This window comes from Sapajus apella, unplaced genomic scaffold, assembly GCF_009761245.1.
Source record: "Sapajus apella isolate SASKATOON/1434 unplaced genomic scaffold, GSC_monkey_1.0 scaffold67, whole genome shotgun sequence".
Classification (NCBI taxonomy): domain Eukaryota; kingdom Metazoa; phylum Chordata; class Mammalia; order Primates; family Cebidae; genus Sapajus; species Sapajus apella.
Window position 1 is genome coordinate 3,354,011 of NW_022437007.1, and position 20,461 is coordinate 3,374,471.

A 20,461-nucleotide genomic window follows, 5' to 3' on the forward strand; every position below is an offset into this window, starting at 1 on the left:
TAATGAAATATTTAACATAAGTCTATAAGTCTATATTTAGGGACTTCAAAGATGTCAATATTTTGAAGAGCAGAATCTTGATTATGAAAAGCTTATTCTTCTTATGATTTTAAAAGAAACCTTTAATCAAAGTTTCTAAAGTCATCCTTTTTAAACTAGTATTTCACAAATATTCATAATATTTGTTTTTTTCTATATGTATTAAAATCACATAATATTAGGTCTTTGAGGAATTGCCGTACTGTCTTCCACAATGGTTGTACTAATTTACACTCCCACTGACCCAGCAATCCCATTACCGACTATATACCCCAAGCAATATTAATTCTTCTATTATAAAGACACAGGTACACGAATGTTCATAGCAGCACTGTTCACAATAGCAAAGACATGGAATCAGCCTAAATGCCCATCAATGATAGGCTGGATAAAGAAAATGTGGTACATATACAACATGGAATACTATGAAACCATAAAAAAGAACAAGATCATGTTCTTTGCAGGGACATGGATAGAGCTGGAGGCCATAATCTTTAGCAAATTAATGCAAGAACAGAAAACCAACTACCACATGCTCTCACTTATAAGTGGGAGCTACATGATGAGAACACATGGACACATAGATGGGAACAACACATACTGGGGCCTATTGGAGCATGGAGGGTGGGAGGAAGGAGAGGATCAGGAAAAGTAGCTAACGGATACTAGGCTTAATACCTGGGTGATGAAATAATCTGCACAACAAATCCCCATGACACACATTGATTTATGTAACAAACCCACACATGTATTCCTGAGCTTAAAATAAAACTTAACAAAAATTGTATCAGATTTTTACCCAAAAGTATTTTACTACTGGTAGGACCTAGTTACCATTGAAATAAATGCCTCATAAATGACCACTAGTCATGTTGAAAGTTGTACTTAACTATGCTTTTCTCTTTGGCTTCAGATTCTTTTAGCAGCCACTTCAATTTTTTTATTCCTTTAAAGCAAGCTCTTAATTTTTCTCTAAGCCAGGCTATAAAAATGAGAAAGCATAGAGAGGGATTCACAGTGGGGAACTTTTACTTACTTCTTAACTTCCCTAAGTAATCAAAATCAAAAGCTGGTTTAAAAAGGTAGTAATTGTCCTCGTAATGTGAGTTCAAAAAAAAATCATTAAAATTCTGCCTTAAATAATTGAGAAGGCTTTCAACAGGAGGCAAAGTTTATAGATGCAAAAAGTATTGAAGTGTGTCAAAACACTCTACCACATGTTATACTTTGAATATAAGTGTTTACCTTTTGTTGGGCACCAGTTGACTCTCAGCACAAGATACATGTCGAGATCATTAGAGCAGAAAGGATGCAGAGGGATATAAACTGGTTGGTGCTATTTGTTGAGAAGATAGTTTCCGTACATAACTAGCATAAGCTGTTTGCAGAAAGAATGCGATAAAATGAAATGTCATTATTAATATATATCGAAGAAAACATGGATTAACCATAGTTATGAAAATATTCTTTTCAATATTTTGTTCCAAAATTCTTTAAAGTAGCAACTATAGTCACTAAAATGTACACACACACTCAGAGACAATATACAATAATAGATACAAAAATCATTTATATTAAATTACAACTTGATTCGTAGTTATTGTTTCAAGTAGTAATACATTTCTAGAAGAAATGATCGTGTATCTACAAAACTTATAATTTGGACATTTTATAAGCATTTCATTCAATAATAAAGCATTCTTGATGTAATTTAAGAATAAATATTCTTAATATTTTTAATTTGTATTATTAAATCGGTGCTAATCTGTGCTTCTTAATGACTATCACAAGACAAGTAAAGATGGGCATGGCAATTCTGTAGCTAAAATAAATCATGTTGTAACCAGTAAACATAATTGGTTTGGTGTATTTTTTCTGTACAACATAGTAGAGGCGAGGTAAAACATAAAATGTGAAATATGCAGAAAACAAATCTAAGAAATTATCAAATATAGTTATTTAAAAATATCTTTTACCAAGAAAAATATTTAAAATCATAAAATATAGCCATAACATTAAAAAACAAGTTTTCTGTACATGTTAATATTTCTGGTGAATAGTAATTCTTTATTCTAATTACGCATCTTCTAAAAAAATACATTTTAGAAAGATTGCCCACATAATGTTATGCCAAATCTCAGCATTTATTCTAAGATGATTATATTATCTAATTACCATTGTAATGTATAACTATAAAAAGCACAACCAATTCAAATGGCCTGGGACCTAATAACAGATGCGGAAGGTTAGTGAAGAGATTCCAGGGTAACTTAGTAGCAATTGTATTTCTAAATGGCAGAATAGCCAATGTTCACATGCTGTTTTTAGAACCAGATGTCCCATTATCTCCTCTATAATTTAATGAGGAACCAGAAGCTGAAATTCAGGAATGTAAATGGGAAATTATTAATAATTCTTACATGATACTCTACACGATGCTATTACTTTTATAATTTTCTCACTTTCTGTAAGTTTGTAACATTAAACAAAGACATAAATACTGTCTGCAGATTTCAACTTTCAGTGTTTCTATTTAATTGAACAATGTTTTACTTATTTATGTATACGTCTCTATAGGAGTGTATGTGTGTGTTTTTGTTTCTGTGTGGTTTTGTATGTGTACACATATATGATATATGATAGAGACATGTCATATGAATAATGTAAAACAGACTGTAAATATACCCTGTCTTCTTTTTTTTGAGATGAAGTCTCACTGCAATGCCCAGTCTGGAGTGTAGTGGCACGATCTTGGCTCACTGCAATCTCCACCTCTCTTGTTCAAGAGATTCTCCTGCCTCAGCCTCCTGAGTAGCTGGGACTGCAGTCCTGCGTCACCATACCTGGCTAATTTTTGTATTTTCAGTAGAGACGGGGTTTCACCATGTTGGCCAGGCTCGAACTCCTGACCTCAAGCGATCTGCCTGCCTTGGCCTCCCAAAGTGCTGGAATTATAGGCTTGAGTCCCCGTGCCCAGCCTTTCCTATGTTCTTATTACTAAGGAGGCATTGAAATAAAAGGAATATGGATAAATGTAATTCAAGGGTAGACTCTTTACACAAAGGAATGGACAAGATGTTTGTGACCCATTTTTATCTGATTATCTGTCTCTATTTTGGGTGATGTAACAAACCGAAGAATAAGTTTGGGCTGAGCCTTTCTCTAGTAGATTTATCCTAATTGCAAGATCATTTCCATTCACTTTGACAACACAAAATATTGATAATTTAAATAAGTGTGACTTTAGGTTTAAAGATTAGATACAATTTAACAGAATATGAGTGTCAGTATATTTGTTTCATGTAATCAGATAATGAGGTGTCAGCCAGTGGTAACACTGCAGATTATGCAACATTTAACGTGTGTGTGTGTGTGTGTGTGGGTGTGTGTGTGTGTTGTGTGTGTGTGTGTGTTGAGGGGGTGATGGATTACATGTTTAATCCAGGCCTTAATCCAAACACATAAACCATGTTTGGCATTGCAATTTGTGATGGTACTAAAAACCAAATAACTCTTTATTGGATATTTACATTATTTCACTCCTCTACGTCAACATTTAAGTCAGAATAGTCATTTGAGGTATTTCTAACGTGATCGAGACTGAACAAAGTCAAAAGCAAGACTCACGTCATAATGTAGAAAACTTCATGTCTGTGAATGCCAGCAGGAAACCAAAGGGCAGTTTTTACATGGATGCAGAATTGGTAGATATTATCCTACTCTTCTCTCATGGTAATTGACAATGACACAGTTGATAATTCTCCTAGTTGGTAAGGATTGTCTGAAAACCAAAAGGAAAGATTTCAATAATGTTGTCCAGCAATAGACAGAAATATGTATGTTGGCAGAAATTTTCAGTAGTAATGTGTACACTGGTTAGTTTAAATATTATATTTAATTTTAAAATTTAAGAATGATGAAATAATTCAATTCCAATATGATCTGAAAAAGAGAACTGATAAAATTTTACTTAATTGCTGTTTGGTCAGTGAACTTCAGATTTTCACTTCTTCAACTTCCCAAACTAATCTTATTCCTTCAGAGTCAATATGTTTCCCAGCATAAAGATGTATTTTACCCATTCCATTGTGCTAGTGTTCTCTGAAGCCAGCCAGCGATGATCTCACCTTACCTACAATATAAATCTACCAGTGAATAAACAGCATCATTTTTATTCCAGTGCCCATGACACACTACATGTCGTTTTGGCAGTTAAATAATTTATCTCTCTTTTGGGTGCAATCTGCCAGGCTTATTATAACTCTACTTCTGATATTCATTTCATGCTTAATAGTTCTTTGCCTCATGAGGATGCTTGTCAATCAATTAAATTGAAATGTTATTCTGACCTTTTATTGGAAACAATTTTCTCTTTTTTCATTTCATCACAAGCTTTTTTCCCTTTTATTCAAATTAAAAGCCTTAATTACTAGTATTCAGAAACTTTATACCACTTAACCTTACAAAACTATATGGATTATCAACATTACTGACACTGTATCTTTATCTTTACAGAAGTGATCCAATTGAGTCTGCCAGAAGATCAGAAACTAAGCATCACTGCAGCAACTGTGGGACAAAGCGCCGTTCTGAGCTGTGCCATTCAAGGAACGCTGAGACCTCCCATCATTTGGAAAAGGAACAACATTATTCTAAATACTTTAGATTTGGAAGACATCAATGTAAGTACATAAATAGAGTAGCTTTATAATGTGTATATTTCACATGATCTACTCTAGATTGTGATGTCTGGGGAGCTTAATGAATATTGGATGCAGAGTAAAAGACAATTATTGGAACATTGCTATAACCAGTCTACTTAGTGAGAGGTGCACTATAGGTCCTTTGGAATTATTCAAATTATTTGTATTGGTGTGGTAAAAAGGTTATGTGGCAATGTATTGGTGAGAAAATAAATTGGTACAAAATCTTTACAGAAAATATCTATAAGTTTTAACATGTGAATATTCTTATCCTATAAATCCACATCTAGGATTTATTCCTATTAATAAACCTATATGTGGATTCAAGTACATATGTATGAAATTGTTCACCTTCACAATTCTGTGAAAGGAAAACTTAGAATGCCATCAATAGGAAATATGACTGCATGAGTGTATGTGTGTTTGTATGTAATAGGAATGTACAGCCATTAGAATCAGTGAGGAGGATTTATATGTGCTAACATTAAAATATAATATTTATATATGTTTATATTTAAAAATCCTATTATCTTACGGAATGCTTCTATGCAGCTAAAAATATATGTTGTTAATTTATAAAAAATTTGTAAAACTATTTCTATGAAACAATTCAGTGTTGGTTTTAAGGATAGGGATAGGATCAGGATAGAATTAGTCTTACTTCCAAGAGATATTCTTTGTCACTTTTTGCATTTCTAATGTTTGCATATATTAATTTTAAATAGGAAAGGATTTTAAAAACTAATACTTGTCATATTTACTTATTAATAATGTTCTAACACCTATGAAACACATTCTAGAAAGATCACAAATTTGTATGATTGGCATCACGTGGCTTTCACTGAAATTATTACAATAAGTACAAGAATATAATACTCTGATTGGTCAGTCTGGGGTCATGTGTTCACTGGGCCGAGATGGACTATACCAACTCCCATGAAGTCATCTATGTTATTATTGAGTAAGGGCTGGATAGTTTCTCAATAAATGAGTAGGTCAAGAAAAAAAGCTCTCAGAAGCCTTTGTAGGCTATTAGTCTTGGTTAATCATCGCTAGAAATAATGTTTGTATGTCAAAGGTCTGACTCTCATAATATCTATAATTATCAACAATCTTTATTTAACATTCTTACGGTTGAGAAACAGCCTTCAGCTTGTGACAAATCAGAAGACAATAAAAGCGCTTTTTGCTTTCAGCATGTCATAATGTATTAGAAACAAGAAATATTAATCAAAGCAAAAATACATTTTCCCAGCATGAAAGAACAGGTTTTTTTTATTCAGGTTCAGTTTAAGAAATTCAGAATTTAAAATCAATTTAATAAAACACAGCTTCAAAATTTCAACAAAAAACAAAACAAACTCAAGGGCAATCATCTGTTCTTTCCATGCTATCTGTTTAAAGGGAGCGTCGAAATGTGAACATTATCTTACAAGATGAAAAGTAAAAATGATGTGCTTCTCGGGTATCTGTGGAAATCAGGTGGGGCAATCCCCTACCTTAGTGATTTTGAAGTTTCACGTTCTCTTTCATATTTTTTTATCATCACTCAAAAAAGCCATCACCTTTCCTCTTATTCTTTGCTGCTTCATAAAGAACCCCCAAAACACAGGCCTGAGATCCAAGACCAAACTCCTATTTGTTACATGTTCCTAATGTTTTTGCTTAATGTTCTAGAATATATCAAAAACACAGAGCTTCTTCAACTTTTATCATTTTTTATTTTGATGGAGCTTTTCTAAGTTTGCATATATGTGGAAACTTTTCTCAAAGACTAGAGAATAATGCTTAATTCTCTAAGAAACTAAGAACATTGAACTATCTCAGGAGCATTTAAGCTACTTTGAGAGACAACTTGTGGATTTCCTTAATGGGTTGTCATTTCTAAACTCTATCTTTTATTTTTTACTGCCATCCATACTCTTAAACTTAACACTATTTTTTTTCAATAAGCCTAATGTATTCAAGGGTACTGTGGTCTGAAAACCACAAAAATAAAAATAAGGCCATTTAAATTATTTCTAGAATAACTTGAAAGTATATGCTATGAGTGATATTCTCTGGGCAACTTACAAAAGTGGACTTTTTTTTTGAGATGGAATCTTGCTCTGCCTCCCAGGCTGGAGTGCAGTGGCAGGATCTCAGCTCCATGCAACCTCCACCTCCTGAGTAGCTGGGATTACAGATGTGTGCCACCACACCCAGCAATTTTTCGTATTTTTAGTAGACATGGGTTTTGACCATGTTGGCCAGGCTAGTCTCAAATTCCTGATGTTGTGATCAGCCCTCCTTGGCCTCCCAAAGTGCTGGAATTACAGGTGTGAACCACTGCGCCTGGCCAAAAGAGGATACATCTTTGTACATGGATCTAAGAAATTATTTCATTTCCATCCTAATACTTCATTTTGTTTCAGAAATCCAAAATTTCTCAAAAAATGATCACTGTATAAGTCAGGTCTCTAAAATATATATAAATATTAAATAAGTTATTGCACCAATAGATTTATTTTTATTGGATAAACTTTATAGAACAGGTACCTTTTGAGAATTTTAAAAACGTTTTCAATATTTAGAAAGTTTCAGTTTCATTTTGAGCCCTATTTAGTTAAGCTGAACAAACATTCCCATTATATAGTGTACATAGAACTATCAGACTTTCAAAATTAAAACAGCAAAGTACAAAGATATCTTTCACAGAGGAATATTTATTCAATTTCCCAATATATTCCTAGTGTTTTTAAGTACTATAGTATCAACAGTCAAATTATCAAAATACCTTTTGAAGCATTTATCAATATAACTATATAATGTGATAAATGTTGTAAAATTTTACTGTGTTTTGTTTGATATTTATGCTTAAAATCTGTGAATAAGAGCTTTACTATGTAAATAAACAATACATATATTTATTTATTCATTTTTCAGCACTGTCTAGTGGATATTTGATGTGTTTTCTGGTTACCCAACACCTCTGGAACAGACCTTTAGCGTTTTGCAGTTCTTACCCCATTACTTTTGCTGTCAGAGTTGGAAACGAAAAATCTTACTTGCTTGGTCCTCCTTGTATTTAGGGAGCAGATACATAAATGAGGATCTTACAAAGAAAACAGTGAACAAGATTCTATTTCATGAGTAGGAACAGGAAAATGCAAGTGTTTTACAAAATGGATACTCCCCACCATTCTTCCTGTGAAAGAGGACACTCTTTTCAAGGACAATAGTGACAAATGCTCTGGAGCTGTTCAGTGCTCAGCTACAATGGGGTTTCCAATAGGCCAGTTTCAATATGTGGCTTGGACATCTTTGCTGGTATTTTAGAACCTACGCTTGACCCTCTGCTCCCTTGAATGTTCTATGAGCTTCCTAATAGTCTTTATTAAATTTCTTGCCTCCTTGAAACTAGCTGGAATGGGTTCTGTTGTTTGCCATTAAGAATGTGGTCTAATTAATTTGAGATTTAATTACATTAAGAAACATCTATAATTCTATTTGCATAAAATGAAATTTTCATTGTTAGATATGGATTCTTATGTGTTAATAGACTTTCAAAAAGGTCATATGTGAGTCAGTTTATATACCTTATAAGTACATTATCTATTTGTACAAAAATGTATTTAATTCCCATTAAATTGTATAAAGTTAAATTAATAAGTACCTTTCATGTCAAAGGAAAGCAATGACAATTTGTAATATCCTTTTTGACTTCTAAATATGTTTATTAGGTAGGATTAAATATATAGTCACCTAGACAATACAAAAATACATTCTGATTGCAAACAATTAAAATAATATAGATGTATTTTAAAAACATAACTGCTACCCATTTTTATATCCCCTAATTTTTATATTTGCCATATTTAATTAAAAATATTTTCATTAAATTCTTGAGTGTAGAAGAAATCGCATGTGCATACATTTACTCCTTTCATGCATTTCATATATGATTTTATTTCTTTAATTGGATGGGTTAATATTACTTCATTATCTCATTACCTCATTATCTCACTAGTCCTAAGTAAAACAACTCCATTAAGCAGGGATTTTTGCCTATTTACACGGGTGAACTTTTTTTTTTGTCCTGTAAATGACCTGTTTCCTTGCCCAGGCTGGCTTGAACTCCTGGGCTCAAGTGATCCTCCCACCTCGGTTTCCCAAGTAGCCAGTAAAACAGACGTGAGCCACTGAACCTAGCTATTTTTAAAATTTTTTGTAGAGATGGGCTTCTAGGTTGCCCAGGCTGGTCTTAATATCCTAGCCTCAAGCGGTCCTCCTGCCTTGGCCTCTAAAAGCTCTGGGTTTACAGGCATGAGCCACCATGTCTGGCCTAAAAATTTATGATAAAAGAGATAGAGGTACATAACTGTTTAGCCAAGGTCACTGAACTAAGTGGTATTACGTGCTAGGATTTTTAGATAGCCTCAAGATTAGGAGTTTAACTACTGTGTACAAGTGAGGCAATCGCAGTTTTGTGGTGCTTTTTGGAAAATACATCCCAAATAATTCTAACCTTTATATGCTACAGCTAGATTTGCTATACTGTGCTATTATGCGTGGGTCCGATTGATATTCAATTGATATTTTAAGGTTTTCATTTTGTCTCTTTTATATGTTGCATAAAATGAATAAAAGTATACCACCAAACTACAGGAGCCAGTATGACACTGGTTTGCAACAAGGGCTATAGACTCAAACTGTCTGGATTCCAATTAATCTTCAGTCACTTAGGAATGATGTGATCTCAAGAAAATTATTTAAACTCTCTGTGCCTCGGCACCCTTATCTGTAAAATGAAGATAACAATAGAATTAATTCTTTTTTTTTTTTTTTGGTGAGAATTAATGAGATAAAACACTTTAAATCTGTTAACACTGTATGAGGAACATTGCGAGTTTTATATGAAACTACATCTGCATTTTCTCTTTCTTTTCCTTTCTTCCCCTCCCTGCCCCTTTCTTCTCTTCCTCCTTATATATGATTCAAGGAGTACAGATGCCATTAACCTATCTTAAACAATAGGAATTGACTACTAGGTTACATATAATACCAAGAAAGATGGGAAATTTACAGGAAATGCTGGAACCAAATTTTATCTAGTTATAATAGTCACTGGAAATAGAGAAATTGAAGAATTTCTTTAATTTTTAAATTCAAGGAAGGTTTGGGAATCATGCTGCCTTTTCTCTTGATTAGCAATCTTTTAATAAACCCTGCACTAAAAATCTGCCATTATATTCACTCAGCTGCCTGTATTTCTGTTCTGAATCCTCTGTATGCCCACATTTCTAAAAAAGCAAAATGCCTTGTTTAGATTTGGTTCTTGGTTTGTGAGTTCCTTTGGTAAATGAAACTGAATTAAGGAAGCTGAGGTGAGCATAAAGACTAATATATAGTATTGAGAGAAACCTGGAGAGGAAATAAAATAGAATTGGTTGTCACGATTGGCAGTCAAGGGTGAAAGACAAAGGAAAGCTGAAATGCAGAACCGTTTTGAATGTGTTCACATGACGAAGAAAGTTGTCAGTGAGGAGTTGCATAGCAGAATTTGTTTTGCTTGGTTTGTTCTCACTTGAGAGAAATTAGGTCTAAAAATTTTAGACATTACTGTCTGCATTGTATTTCTAATATCTATAGTTGCTCACCATTCAGTAACTTGTATAGTAAAATCTAAATTCAATACACAAGTCAAATTATGTCATATTAAAGTAGATTTCAATTTTAGTTTTGCCACTTCTTAGTTACATGCCTACAATGGATTTGTAAAAGAAATTTAAACTTTAGTTTATTCGTTTGTAATAAGGAAGTTGTCATAAAATTCAATGTTATGCTGTGTGTTCAATGAAATGTATGTTATTTCTTCTGTCTCAGTCAATTAGTATTTTGATTCAATATGGCATTGTTGATCATGTTTAATACTAAATGTAAGCTCCAAAAAATATTTCTTTGTAGAAAATGTTATGTGATTTATATTACTATAACTCAACCACTTTATAGGTAGGGTTGCTATACAAAATACAGGACTCCCAAGTAAATTTGAATTTCATATATGCCATAAAGATTTTTATTGTATTATACACTCTTACAATAATCATTTGTGTTTATCTGAAATTCGACATTAATTGAATTCTTCCAATGCTATCTGTGAAAATTTTGGCACTCTATTTACATGAAACTCAAATTGGTTTGATTACCATATATTTTAAGCAACTTTCCTACAAATAATAATGTGGCTTATACCACTGGGATCTAATGTTTGAACTGTCAATATATCATGTGAATTTTATCTGTTATCTTTGTACATTTGTATTGTTTTCTCATTGTTCCTCTTAGTATTTCCTTCTCTCCATCTAACTAAACTGTGTTATTATTAGTTTCCAGCATTGAGTAGAATAGATTGGAGGAAAAATAAGTTAAAGTTATAGGACTTTATTATTTTATAAAACATACTGTATCCAGCTGTCATGATTTTTGCTCCATAAAGTATCTGGATCTCAATCACTTATCTTTTTCTCTAGCATTCCAAGACCATAGCTTCCATCCACAAGGTAATCTCAGGGTTCAAGCGGGCTGCTGGAGCCCCAGCCATCAACTACATTCTAACCATCTGTATTCCAGTTCCATAGCAGTACCAGACAGGTGAAAGATAAAGGACACTTATTGTTGCTGTTAAAAAGAGTCTTCCTGGATATCCCACAACCATTTAAAGGTCTCTGGCATGCAATAACTACAAAAATCACAACAGTGAGGCTAGTAAACATAATCATTTAGCTAGGCACACTACTTAGCTTTCTGTTACAAAGGAAGAACAGAAGAATGGATATTTGGTGACAACAAGCAATGTTTACTGCTCTATATAAGGCCATCCAAGAGAGTATAAACTGTCTCATATATATATATATATATATATATATACACATATATATATATTTATTTTTCTGAATTGATTAAATATGATTATCTAATGTATTTCAAATCTAAGCAACTATGAATACCATTTTTATACCTTTGGTAAACTGAACCAGCCTTCAGTTTGTTTGCTGTTTGTTTTGCTTTTATAGGCCTTTTCTTAAATAAGCCTTATTTATTTGTTTATTGACATTCAGATTGATGTGTTTTTATGCTAAACTTTTTTTTTGGTAAGGACTGAATTTATTTCTGTTGTCAAGGAAGAGAAATACAACAGGTTTCATGAGAACCTCAACCGTCTAAAAAAGAAGTATAAACATCAGTTTCATAAACAGTTTGAGGAAAGGAATTTGCAGACATACTAATTTGAAATTAAAATTCTGAGTCCACATGTAAATTACAAGATGCTGAATTATCTTTCTTATTAGAAAGGTTTTAAGATTTTTAATTAGACCAAATTTTTGCCTCTAGTCATCTGAACATCTGGCTCAGATGTTCTGTTGTGTAGTTGTTTGGGCTGACTGTTAACAGGTCAATATAGTTTGCATTAGAAATTTTGTTCTTTGCATATCTGACTCTAGTAGCTATTTTTTGAGCTGATCTCATCAGCCTGGACCTATTGATGTCTTTGTGCTTATTGAAATTTTCCAAAAGTTATAGAAGATCTCCACTATTGCCATAAGAACATGTTCTTCTTAGCTTTTGTCCATAAAACCTACTTTTATATGCACATTCAGGAGCCAATTAGTAAATGAAAAAGATGTGGCACGTGTGAATTTAGACTCCAACTTTCCAAAAAATCATGTCTCAAATACCATAAGACAGACATCTTTCTAGTATTCCTACCAGAACCTAAATTTGGTGCCCTTCAGTGCATAGATTGGACATGTCACAGGAGGGGCACTGGCAATTTTGTATTCATAGTTTTACATTATTTTTCTTAAAGAGGACCAAGCCGGAATTGTGTAAACATTAGACCTGACAAACCTTGGATTTATTCTTGTCTTACAGCAAATTTGTGCATTGGGTGCCATTTTTAGAACCATGAGAATCAGTAATCATGAAAGAGGTGCTAAAGAGATGTTTTTCTCCACAATTCATTTCTTCTGTTTTTAAAAATTGAGGTAAAAACACTTAACATAAGCTCTACCTTTTATGAAATGAGACAAGTTCCCTTGTCCCCCCTTGCAGGGCATGCAATGGGGTGTGGCTCACTTCTTCAGTGTCCCACTGCTCAAATCTCTAAGGGAGCATACTCATGGGAAGGCTGTGGAGTTCTTTCCTCATGGCAGTGTCTAGGGGTGAATGCTTACAGCTGAAGCCCCAGTGGGCTTGTGTTACAGGGTGCTCTTTTAGTTTTGCAGTCTATAGGCAGCTTGTGGTAACCAGCTCAATTAGACCCTCTACCTTGTCACAAGGACAGAGGGCTTTCTGTATCCCCAGGTTTTTGCTTGGTATACAAGAATAATCGGATCACACATGGGCTTGGAGAATGAGTGCAAGTTTTATTGAGTGGAAATAACTCTCAGCAGATTGGGGAGCCAGAAGGGAGATGGTTTTCCCCTGGAGTCAGGCTGCTTGGCGGCCAGGGCTCTCCTCCAACTGCTGGAGCAAAACTCTGTGTCCTTCTGCCAGTCGGTGGCCTGCCAGTGTGCCCGGGCCTGCTAGTGTGCAGGTGCCTGTCGGTGTGCAAGTACCTGTCAGTGTGTTTCTCTCGACGTCCAGCTGCCTGGGTGTCGAAATGGGGGTTTTTATAGGCACAGGATGGGGGCGTGATAGGTCAGGTGGTTTTGGGAAATGCAACATTTGGGCAGAAAAACAAAAATGGCTGTTCTGACGTATGTCCCTGGGAGTGGAGCCCTAGCCCGGGCTCAAACCCCCGTCTACCCAGCACTTCCCTTCCTTCCCCGTTTCTGTATCATTTAAAAGGACCACGCTTTTTTCTTCTCAGCACTCCTGTATAATTAACACTTTTCGAAGTGCACAACACAATATGTCAACTGTCAGCATGTTGTTTATACCAGATTTCTAAAATGTATTTATCTCGCATAACTGAAACTTTATACCCTTTAAAAACAACTCCCTGTTTCCCCTTCCTGCAACCCCTGGAAACCACCATTCTACTCTCTGTTTCTATGACTTTGACTTTTTTAGATTTCTCATATAAGTAGAATAATGAAGTATTTATTTTCTATAACTGGCTGATTACCTTCAGCATTATATCCTTCATGTTGATCTATATTGTGACTTATGGCAAGATATTCTCTTCTTTTTTAAGACATAATTATTTTATTATATTATTTTTATATACATATATGTATATATATATATATATCCATTCATCTGCTGATGGACACTTATGTTATCTCCTTTTTTGACTATGGTGAATAATGCTACAATAATGCGTGTGTAGATATCTCTTTGAGATAGTGATTTCAATTATTATAGTTATCCTGGAAGTGGGATTGTTGTATCGTATCGTAGTTCCATTTTTTAATATTTTGAGGAACCTCCATCCTGTTTTCTATAGTGGGTGTACAAATTTACATTCCCAACAGCGTGTATATCCTTGAAAACACACATACACACACACACACACACGCGATAGCAAGTGTTTTATAAATAGATAGATAGATAGATAGATAGATAGATAGATAGATAGAATCTCTCCTAACATGTGAGGTGATATCATATTGTACTTGGGTCTTGAGTTCCCCTGATGATTAGTGATGTTGAACATTTTTTCAAACACCTGTTGGAAATGTGTATGTCTTTATTAGAGAAATATCTATTCAATTCTTTTACTCTTTTTTAATTGTTTTGTGTGTGTGTGTGTGGCTGTTGTTGAAACACAGAAAAGGCATTTGAAAGAATGCATTGCCCTTTCACCATAAAAACTATAAACAAACTAAGTATAGGCGGAATTAACAAAATAAAATCACATATAAAAATCCTACCCCTAACATCATACTCGATGTTGAAAAATACACCTTTTTTTTCTACCAGCAGAAACAGAGCAAAAATGCAACTCTCAACACTTCTACTCGACATAGATTGGAAGTTTTAGTCAGAACAATTAGGCAAGTAAAAGAATTAAAAGGCATCCTAATTATAAAGGAACAGGTAAAATTATATATATTTGCAGATGACATGATCATATGTGTAGAAAATCCTAAAACTACACTCACATCTCCCCAACACATTAAAGGTAATAAATAAATTCAATAAAGTTGAAAGATATACCAAATTAACATATTTCAGTTGTTGATTTGAGTAAATCTATTCAGTAACAATAAATCATCTATAAAGAAATTAGGAAAATAATTTCATTTATAATAGAATAAAAAATAAAATGCTTAGGAATAATCTCAACCAGAGAAGTGAAAGACTTATACATTAAAATCAACCTAACATTCAAAAAGAAAGTAAGAAGACACAAATAAATGGAAAGACATTCCATGTTCAGTGAATGGAAAACCAAGTATTATTAAAATGTCCATATTATTCAAAGAAATGTACAGAACAAGTTTAATCTTTACCAATATCTTAATGGGATTTTTTTTTACAGAAATAAAAGCAACAATTCTGAAATTTATATGGAACCGCAAAGGACCCTGACTAGCCAAAATCATACTAAGAAAAAAGAAATAAAACTAGAATAGTTTATTTCCTTACTTAAAAACTTACTACTAAGCCACAGTAATTAAAGCAGCATGGCACTAGCATAAAGACAGGTATATATTGACCTATGGAACAAAATACAGGGTCTATGTATGGATGTTCAATTGATCTTCTAGAAGGGTGCCAAAAATACACACTAGAGAAAGTATCATTTCTTTAACTTGTTGAGAGAACTGGATATTCACATGCAAAAAAGTCTTGTTGGACTTCTGTCTTCCACCTTCTACAAAAGTCAGCTCAAAATGAAATGAATATCTAAATAAATATCTGTCACTATAAAATTCCTAAATGAAAACATAGCCTTGGGGAATGCTCATGGCATTGGTCTTGGCAGTAATTTCTTGAATATGATGCCAAAAGCACAGATAGCAAAAGCAAAAATAGGTAAATGAGAGTACATCAAACTAAACAGTTTCTGCATAGCAAAGGATCAATAGCTCATACCACTCAATTGAAAACAATAAATAAAAATAGTAATAATAAAAGCAATAGTGACCTAGTTAAAAGATGACCATTTGTAAGGTAATTCTCTTTCTGCAACTTATTTGGAGTGGCTCATAGCATATACAGCTGATCTCTATTTAAAGCAAAGTATTCTGTTGAAAAGAAAAACACAGACAGATAATAAACAATCGACGTTGTAATTTTAATTCAACCAGAATTCAATTGCAGGTGAGGTAGCTTTCCATATTACTTTCTTGTTTGTAAAACAGTAGATTTTCTCTAGTACATAGCTAGCAAAATTAGCAATGGGAGGAAACATAACAAAACATAATAAATAAAATTTTCATGATATGTCTGAATTTTAAAAGCCATTATACTCTTAATATCTTATTATTATATCTTATATTATTATTTTATCTTATTCATAAAAAAAGATTTCCGAATATGTACTATACTTATACTTCAAAATTAGAAGTCATATACTCAAGTCATATCTAGATTTCAGAGACTAAGAGATTTTAATAGTTGAGACTTCCAACTGAACTACTGAATTTTAATATTTAAAGCAGTGTAAAAATACAACTTTTCTCCTTAAAAGTATAAATTTAAAGTCTATACACACACATATATATATATATAATATATATATGGGCTATTTTTGCCCTTTAGACTATTCATTGCTAACAGAACCCAAATTTTACATCACTGATAAAAATAATCTGATAAATTGTTTTTTAATATTTTAGAAACCTAGCATGTTATTTTTTTAATATAGTGTGCATTAGAGGATACCATCAAACCCAGATATTTAAAAATACAGCTATTGACATTTTTCTTCTCTAGAATATAATTAATATACTTCTTATTTCTCTTCAACTAAAATTGTAGAAATTTAATATTTTTAATAGAATACATCATTTACCATATAATTTTTTATCACTGATTCATTTTTAATATAGGCCTGAGGACATTGTGGCTCTTAAAATCCAAGTGAAAGCAGAGAATAGTTATAATTCAAAAGCTTCTAAGCCAAATAAAGCAGGGAGCACTGGCATGGCTGAGGAAGTTGGATTTCTTTCACAAATTTAAAACAAGCAGCATGCATTAATTTGCTGCCAAAATACAGAAAATTAATGCAAGTTTTGTAGGTTCAATAGTAATTATTAAATTAGATAAATGGCATGTAATCATAAATATTGTCTAATAGTACACTGTTTTAAAATGAGTATTCTTTCTAAATTACTTTTTTCCTGGGGATTTATTAGAGTACTGGGTATTTTAATTCACTTCTCAAATAAGTCTTAAAATCAGTAATTTAAAATGTATTTTTAAAAGTCTCTATTCATATTGTTTTGGAACTTACTGGTAAAGATAACAATATATAAAAACACGATGTCCACATGTAAATGAGTGGCAGAAATATTGACAAAGGAGTTTGTGGCGTACCTGGTATTTTAAGTTTCGTTTCTAAAATTATTTTTAAATATTATTTACATATTCATAAGGAATATTAATATAGAAACATAATTTTACCATGACTTTCTTTTCTTTAAATAAGAATTTTGGCTAAATGATTATATTTATTTTTAAATGTATGAAGCATGTGTTTTTATTCATTTTTTGCATATCTGTCTGAACTCATGGCTACAACTGCGTTTACCCTGAGAAATTCCAAAGTTAAGTCTCACTTGTAATTTGTCTTTTTAGTCTCAAATTTTTCAACTGAATATGCAAAATTCTTAGAAATATATTTATCTTCAAACCTATGCTAGCAGTGTTTCCTAGTTAACATCCACATAGCTGGAAAACTCAGTCTGGCCAGATTTTAAGCCTCATTTTTTTCCTCATATCTAATCTGTCACAAAACCTTGTGAATTTAACTTTTTCATTTATCTAAAATTCTTTATGTCCTCTCCTTTCCTCTGTAGCCATCTTAGTTTAAGGCCTGTGATTTCTCACCTTCAAACTTTATCCTTGCCTACTGCGACTGCTTCTTCACTTTGAACTTTCACTTCATATCATAGCCAGAGAAATCTTCTTAAAATTTACATGTGACCATTTCACTTTCCCCTTGAAAATCCCTTAATGGCTTCTTGTAGCTTTCTGAGAAAAAAGTAAAATCTTTAGCTTATTCTAGAAAACTTATTTCTCTATTAATTCTTCCTACTATTCTCCCATATTCACTCTTTACTACAAGCTCTCTGTAACACAAGCTGTTCTCTGATTGTGTTGTTTTATTACTACTGTTCTTGAACACATTCTTCTCTCTCTCTAATGAAAAACCTTCTCTTGTTTTTATCTACCTAAATGCAGCGTGTCATTTAAAAGTAAACAAATGCCTCTTGTGCCTGTACTTGCTCTTTTTTTAAGTTCTTCCTCCAAAAACTAGAGTACTTGTTGCATCACAATGAAACTATTACTGTGCTCACTTTTCTTCTCTGGACTACAAATTCTGTGCAAAGGACTTTTACCAATTCAACTTTGTGTTACGATGTTTGCACTGTACTCACACGTAGTGGGTACTCAGTATTTTTTAAATGCGCAAAAAACAAGTCATGTAATGATGGTTCTTATATTTGAAATTATGCATGGTTGAATTTTTTTGAATTACTTGATTTAAAATTTTGTTGAAGATTTTATATTCTTATGGTAGCCACGTGCAGAATTATCAATCAACTGATGTTTATTGGCAATCAATCATTTAAACCTAGCACAGCTCAACAATTTCTAGATTCAATTTCTTTAATAACAGTTTTCATTAGGTGTATTGATTTTTTACTACACTTTCAATTTAATCTCCCATCATATGCAATAAAGTAGGCAAGAAAAAGATGAGGGGAAATACATACATGATCATTGTTTAATCTTCATGCATTTAACAAATATTGATTTAACTGTTATGCTTTTCTAGGCATTCAGTTAAATACTAAATATATAATTGTAAGAGATATCATTCCAGTCTTCAAAATCTTACTGATTGAAAAGTTAAAAAAAAAAAAAGAAAGAAAAAGAAAATGACTCCATTACATTTAATAATGCAATATAAAACAGTTTCAGAAATATTTACACTTTGTAATAACCAGAAAGGGAAGTCAAATATAATTGCTGAAGGCCAAAGTACACTTCTAAGAACACACTGGTCTTTCAGTTTAGGTGATAGCAAGGGGAAAGAGTGTAATAGATCAGTGTTCCCGGTAAGGGAACCACAGACTTGAGAGAGCCTGGTACATTCAGTGAAGTTCAAAGTCCATTCTTATGTCTAAGAATAGGCTACTATTGTGAACAAGAATAGGCTTGAATATGAGAACTAAACTCATTTTTGAATCTGATTATTGAACTTTTCATTGATATTTAAAACATATAATACAATAATAGCACTTAATGAATACTTAATGCTTTTCAAACATTGTAAATTATCAATTAAAAATATTAACTCATGTATTTAGCAAAGCAAGACTTATATAAAGGAACATTTCTATGTCTATACACAAGGTGAATGTTTAAATTGAGTTTTTCCAATTTTTAAATTGTGGTTGAATACACGTAACATAAAAATCTACCACTTAATTTTTTTTTTTTTTGAGACAGAGTTTCTATCTTGTTGCCCAGTGCAATGGTGCAATCTTGGCTTACCACAATATCTGCCTTCCAGGTTCAAGTGAGTCTCCTTCCTCAGCCTCCAGAGTAGCTGGGACCACAGGCATGTGCCACTATGCTTGGCTAATTTTGTATTTTTAGTAGAGACTGGGTTTCTCCATGTTGGTAAGGCTGATCTGGAACTCCTGACCTCAGGTGATCTGCCCACCTCGGCCTCCCAATGTGCTGGGATTACAGGCATGAGCAACCGTGCCTGGCACACTTCATCATTTTAAGTATGAGGGACAGTGGTATTAAATACATCCGTAATGTTACACAACCATTTCCAGCATTCATCTCCATAATTCTTTCCATCTTGTAGAACTGAAGCTCTATACCAAGGAAACACGAATGCCCCATTCTTTCTTCCTCTTCATGCTACTGTCTGATTTTCCTTAAGTAGTTCATGTCAGTAAAACGATAAAGTATTTATGTTTTGGTTCTTACTTCACTTAGCAGAATATCCTCAAGATTCAACCCTTGTCTTATCAAATGTAAATATTTAATTGTATCTCCTTATTGGATTGAAATTTTATTAAAATGTAATTTTCTTCCTGAAATATTGTAATGGTTTAAAGTTTAATTTCTATTTTGTCTGATATTAGTATAGCCATCCTGCTGTATTTTGGTTACTATTAGCATATCTTCTTCTTTTCATTTCAATATATTTGTATCTTTCTAAAGTGAGTATCTTGTAGAACGCATGTAGTTATCATGATTTCATACATTTTGCCAATTTTGTCTTTTGATTGGAAAGTTTAATTCATTGCCATTTAAAGTAATACTCACGTGGTGAAGGGGTACAAATTTTAGTTAAGCGAGGTAAGTTCTGGAAATCATTTTTGTGCATTGCCAGAACAATATGCTTATAATAGACAATGTTGTATTGTATACATAAAATTTGCTAAAAGTGTCTTAGCAAAATTTAAGAGGTCTTATGTGATCTCACCACACACACACACACACACACACACACACACACACACACGCACACAAAAGGCAACCATGTGAGGTAATGGCTATGTTAGTTAACTTGACTGTGGCAAATATTTCAC

General features: G+C 32.9%; 1 protein-coding gene across 4 annotated transcripts in view; it reads left to right on the forward strand.

Moving 5' to 3' along the window:
• Nucleotides 1–20,461, forward strand: part of FSTL5 (follistatin like 5) — an 807,250-nt gene that overhangs the window by 524,670 nt on the left and 262,119 nt on the right. For all 4 annotated transcript variants that reach the window (XM_032248526.1, XM_032248528.1, XM_032248527.1 and 1 more), the window contains exon 7: nucleotides 4,555–4,721. In XM_032248526.1, coding sequence (XP_032104417.1) covers nucleotides 4,555–4,721 — 167 coding nt within the window. The remainder of the gene's footprint in view (nucleotides 1–4,554; nucleotides 4,722–20,461) is intronic.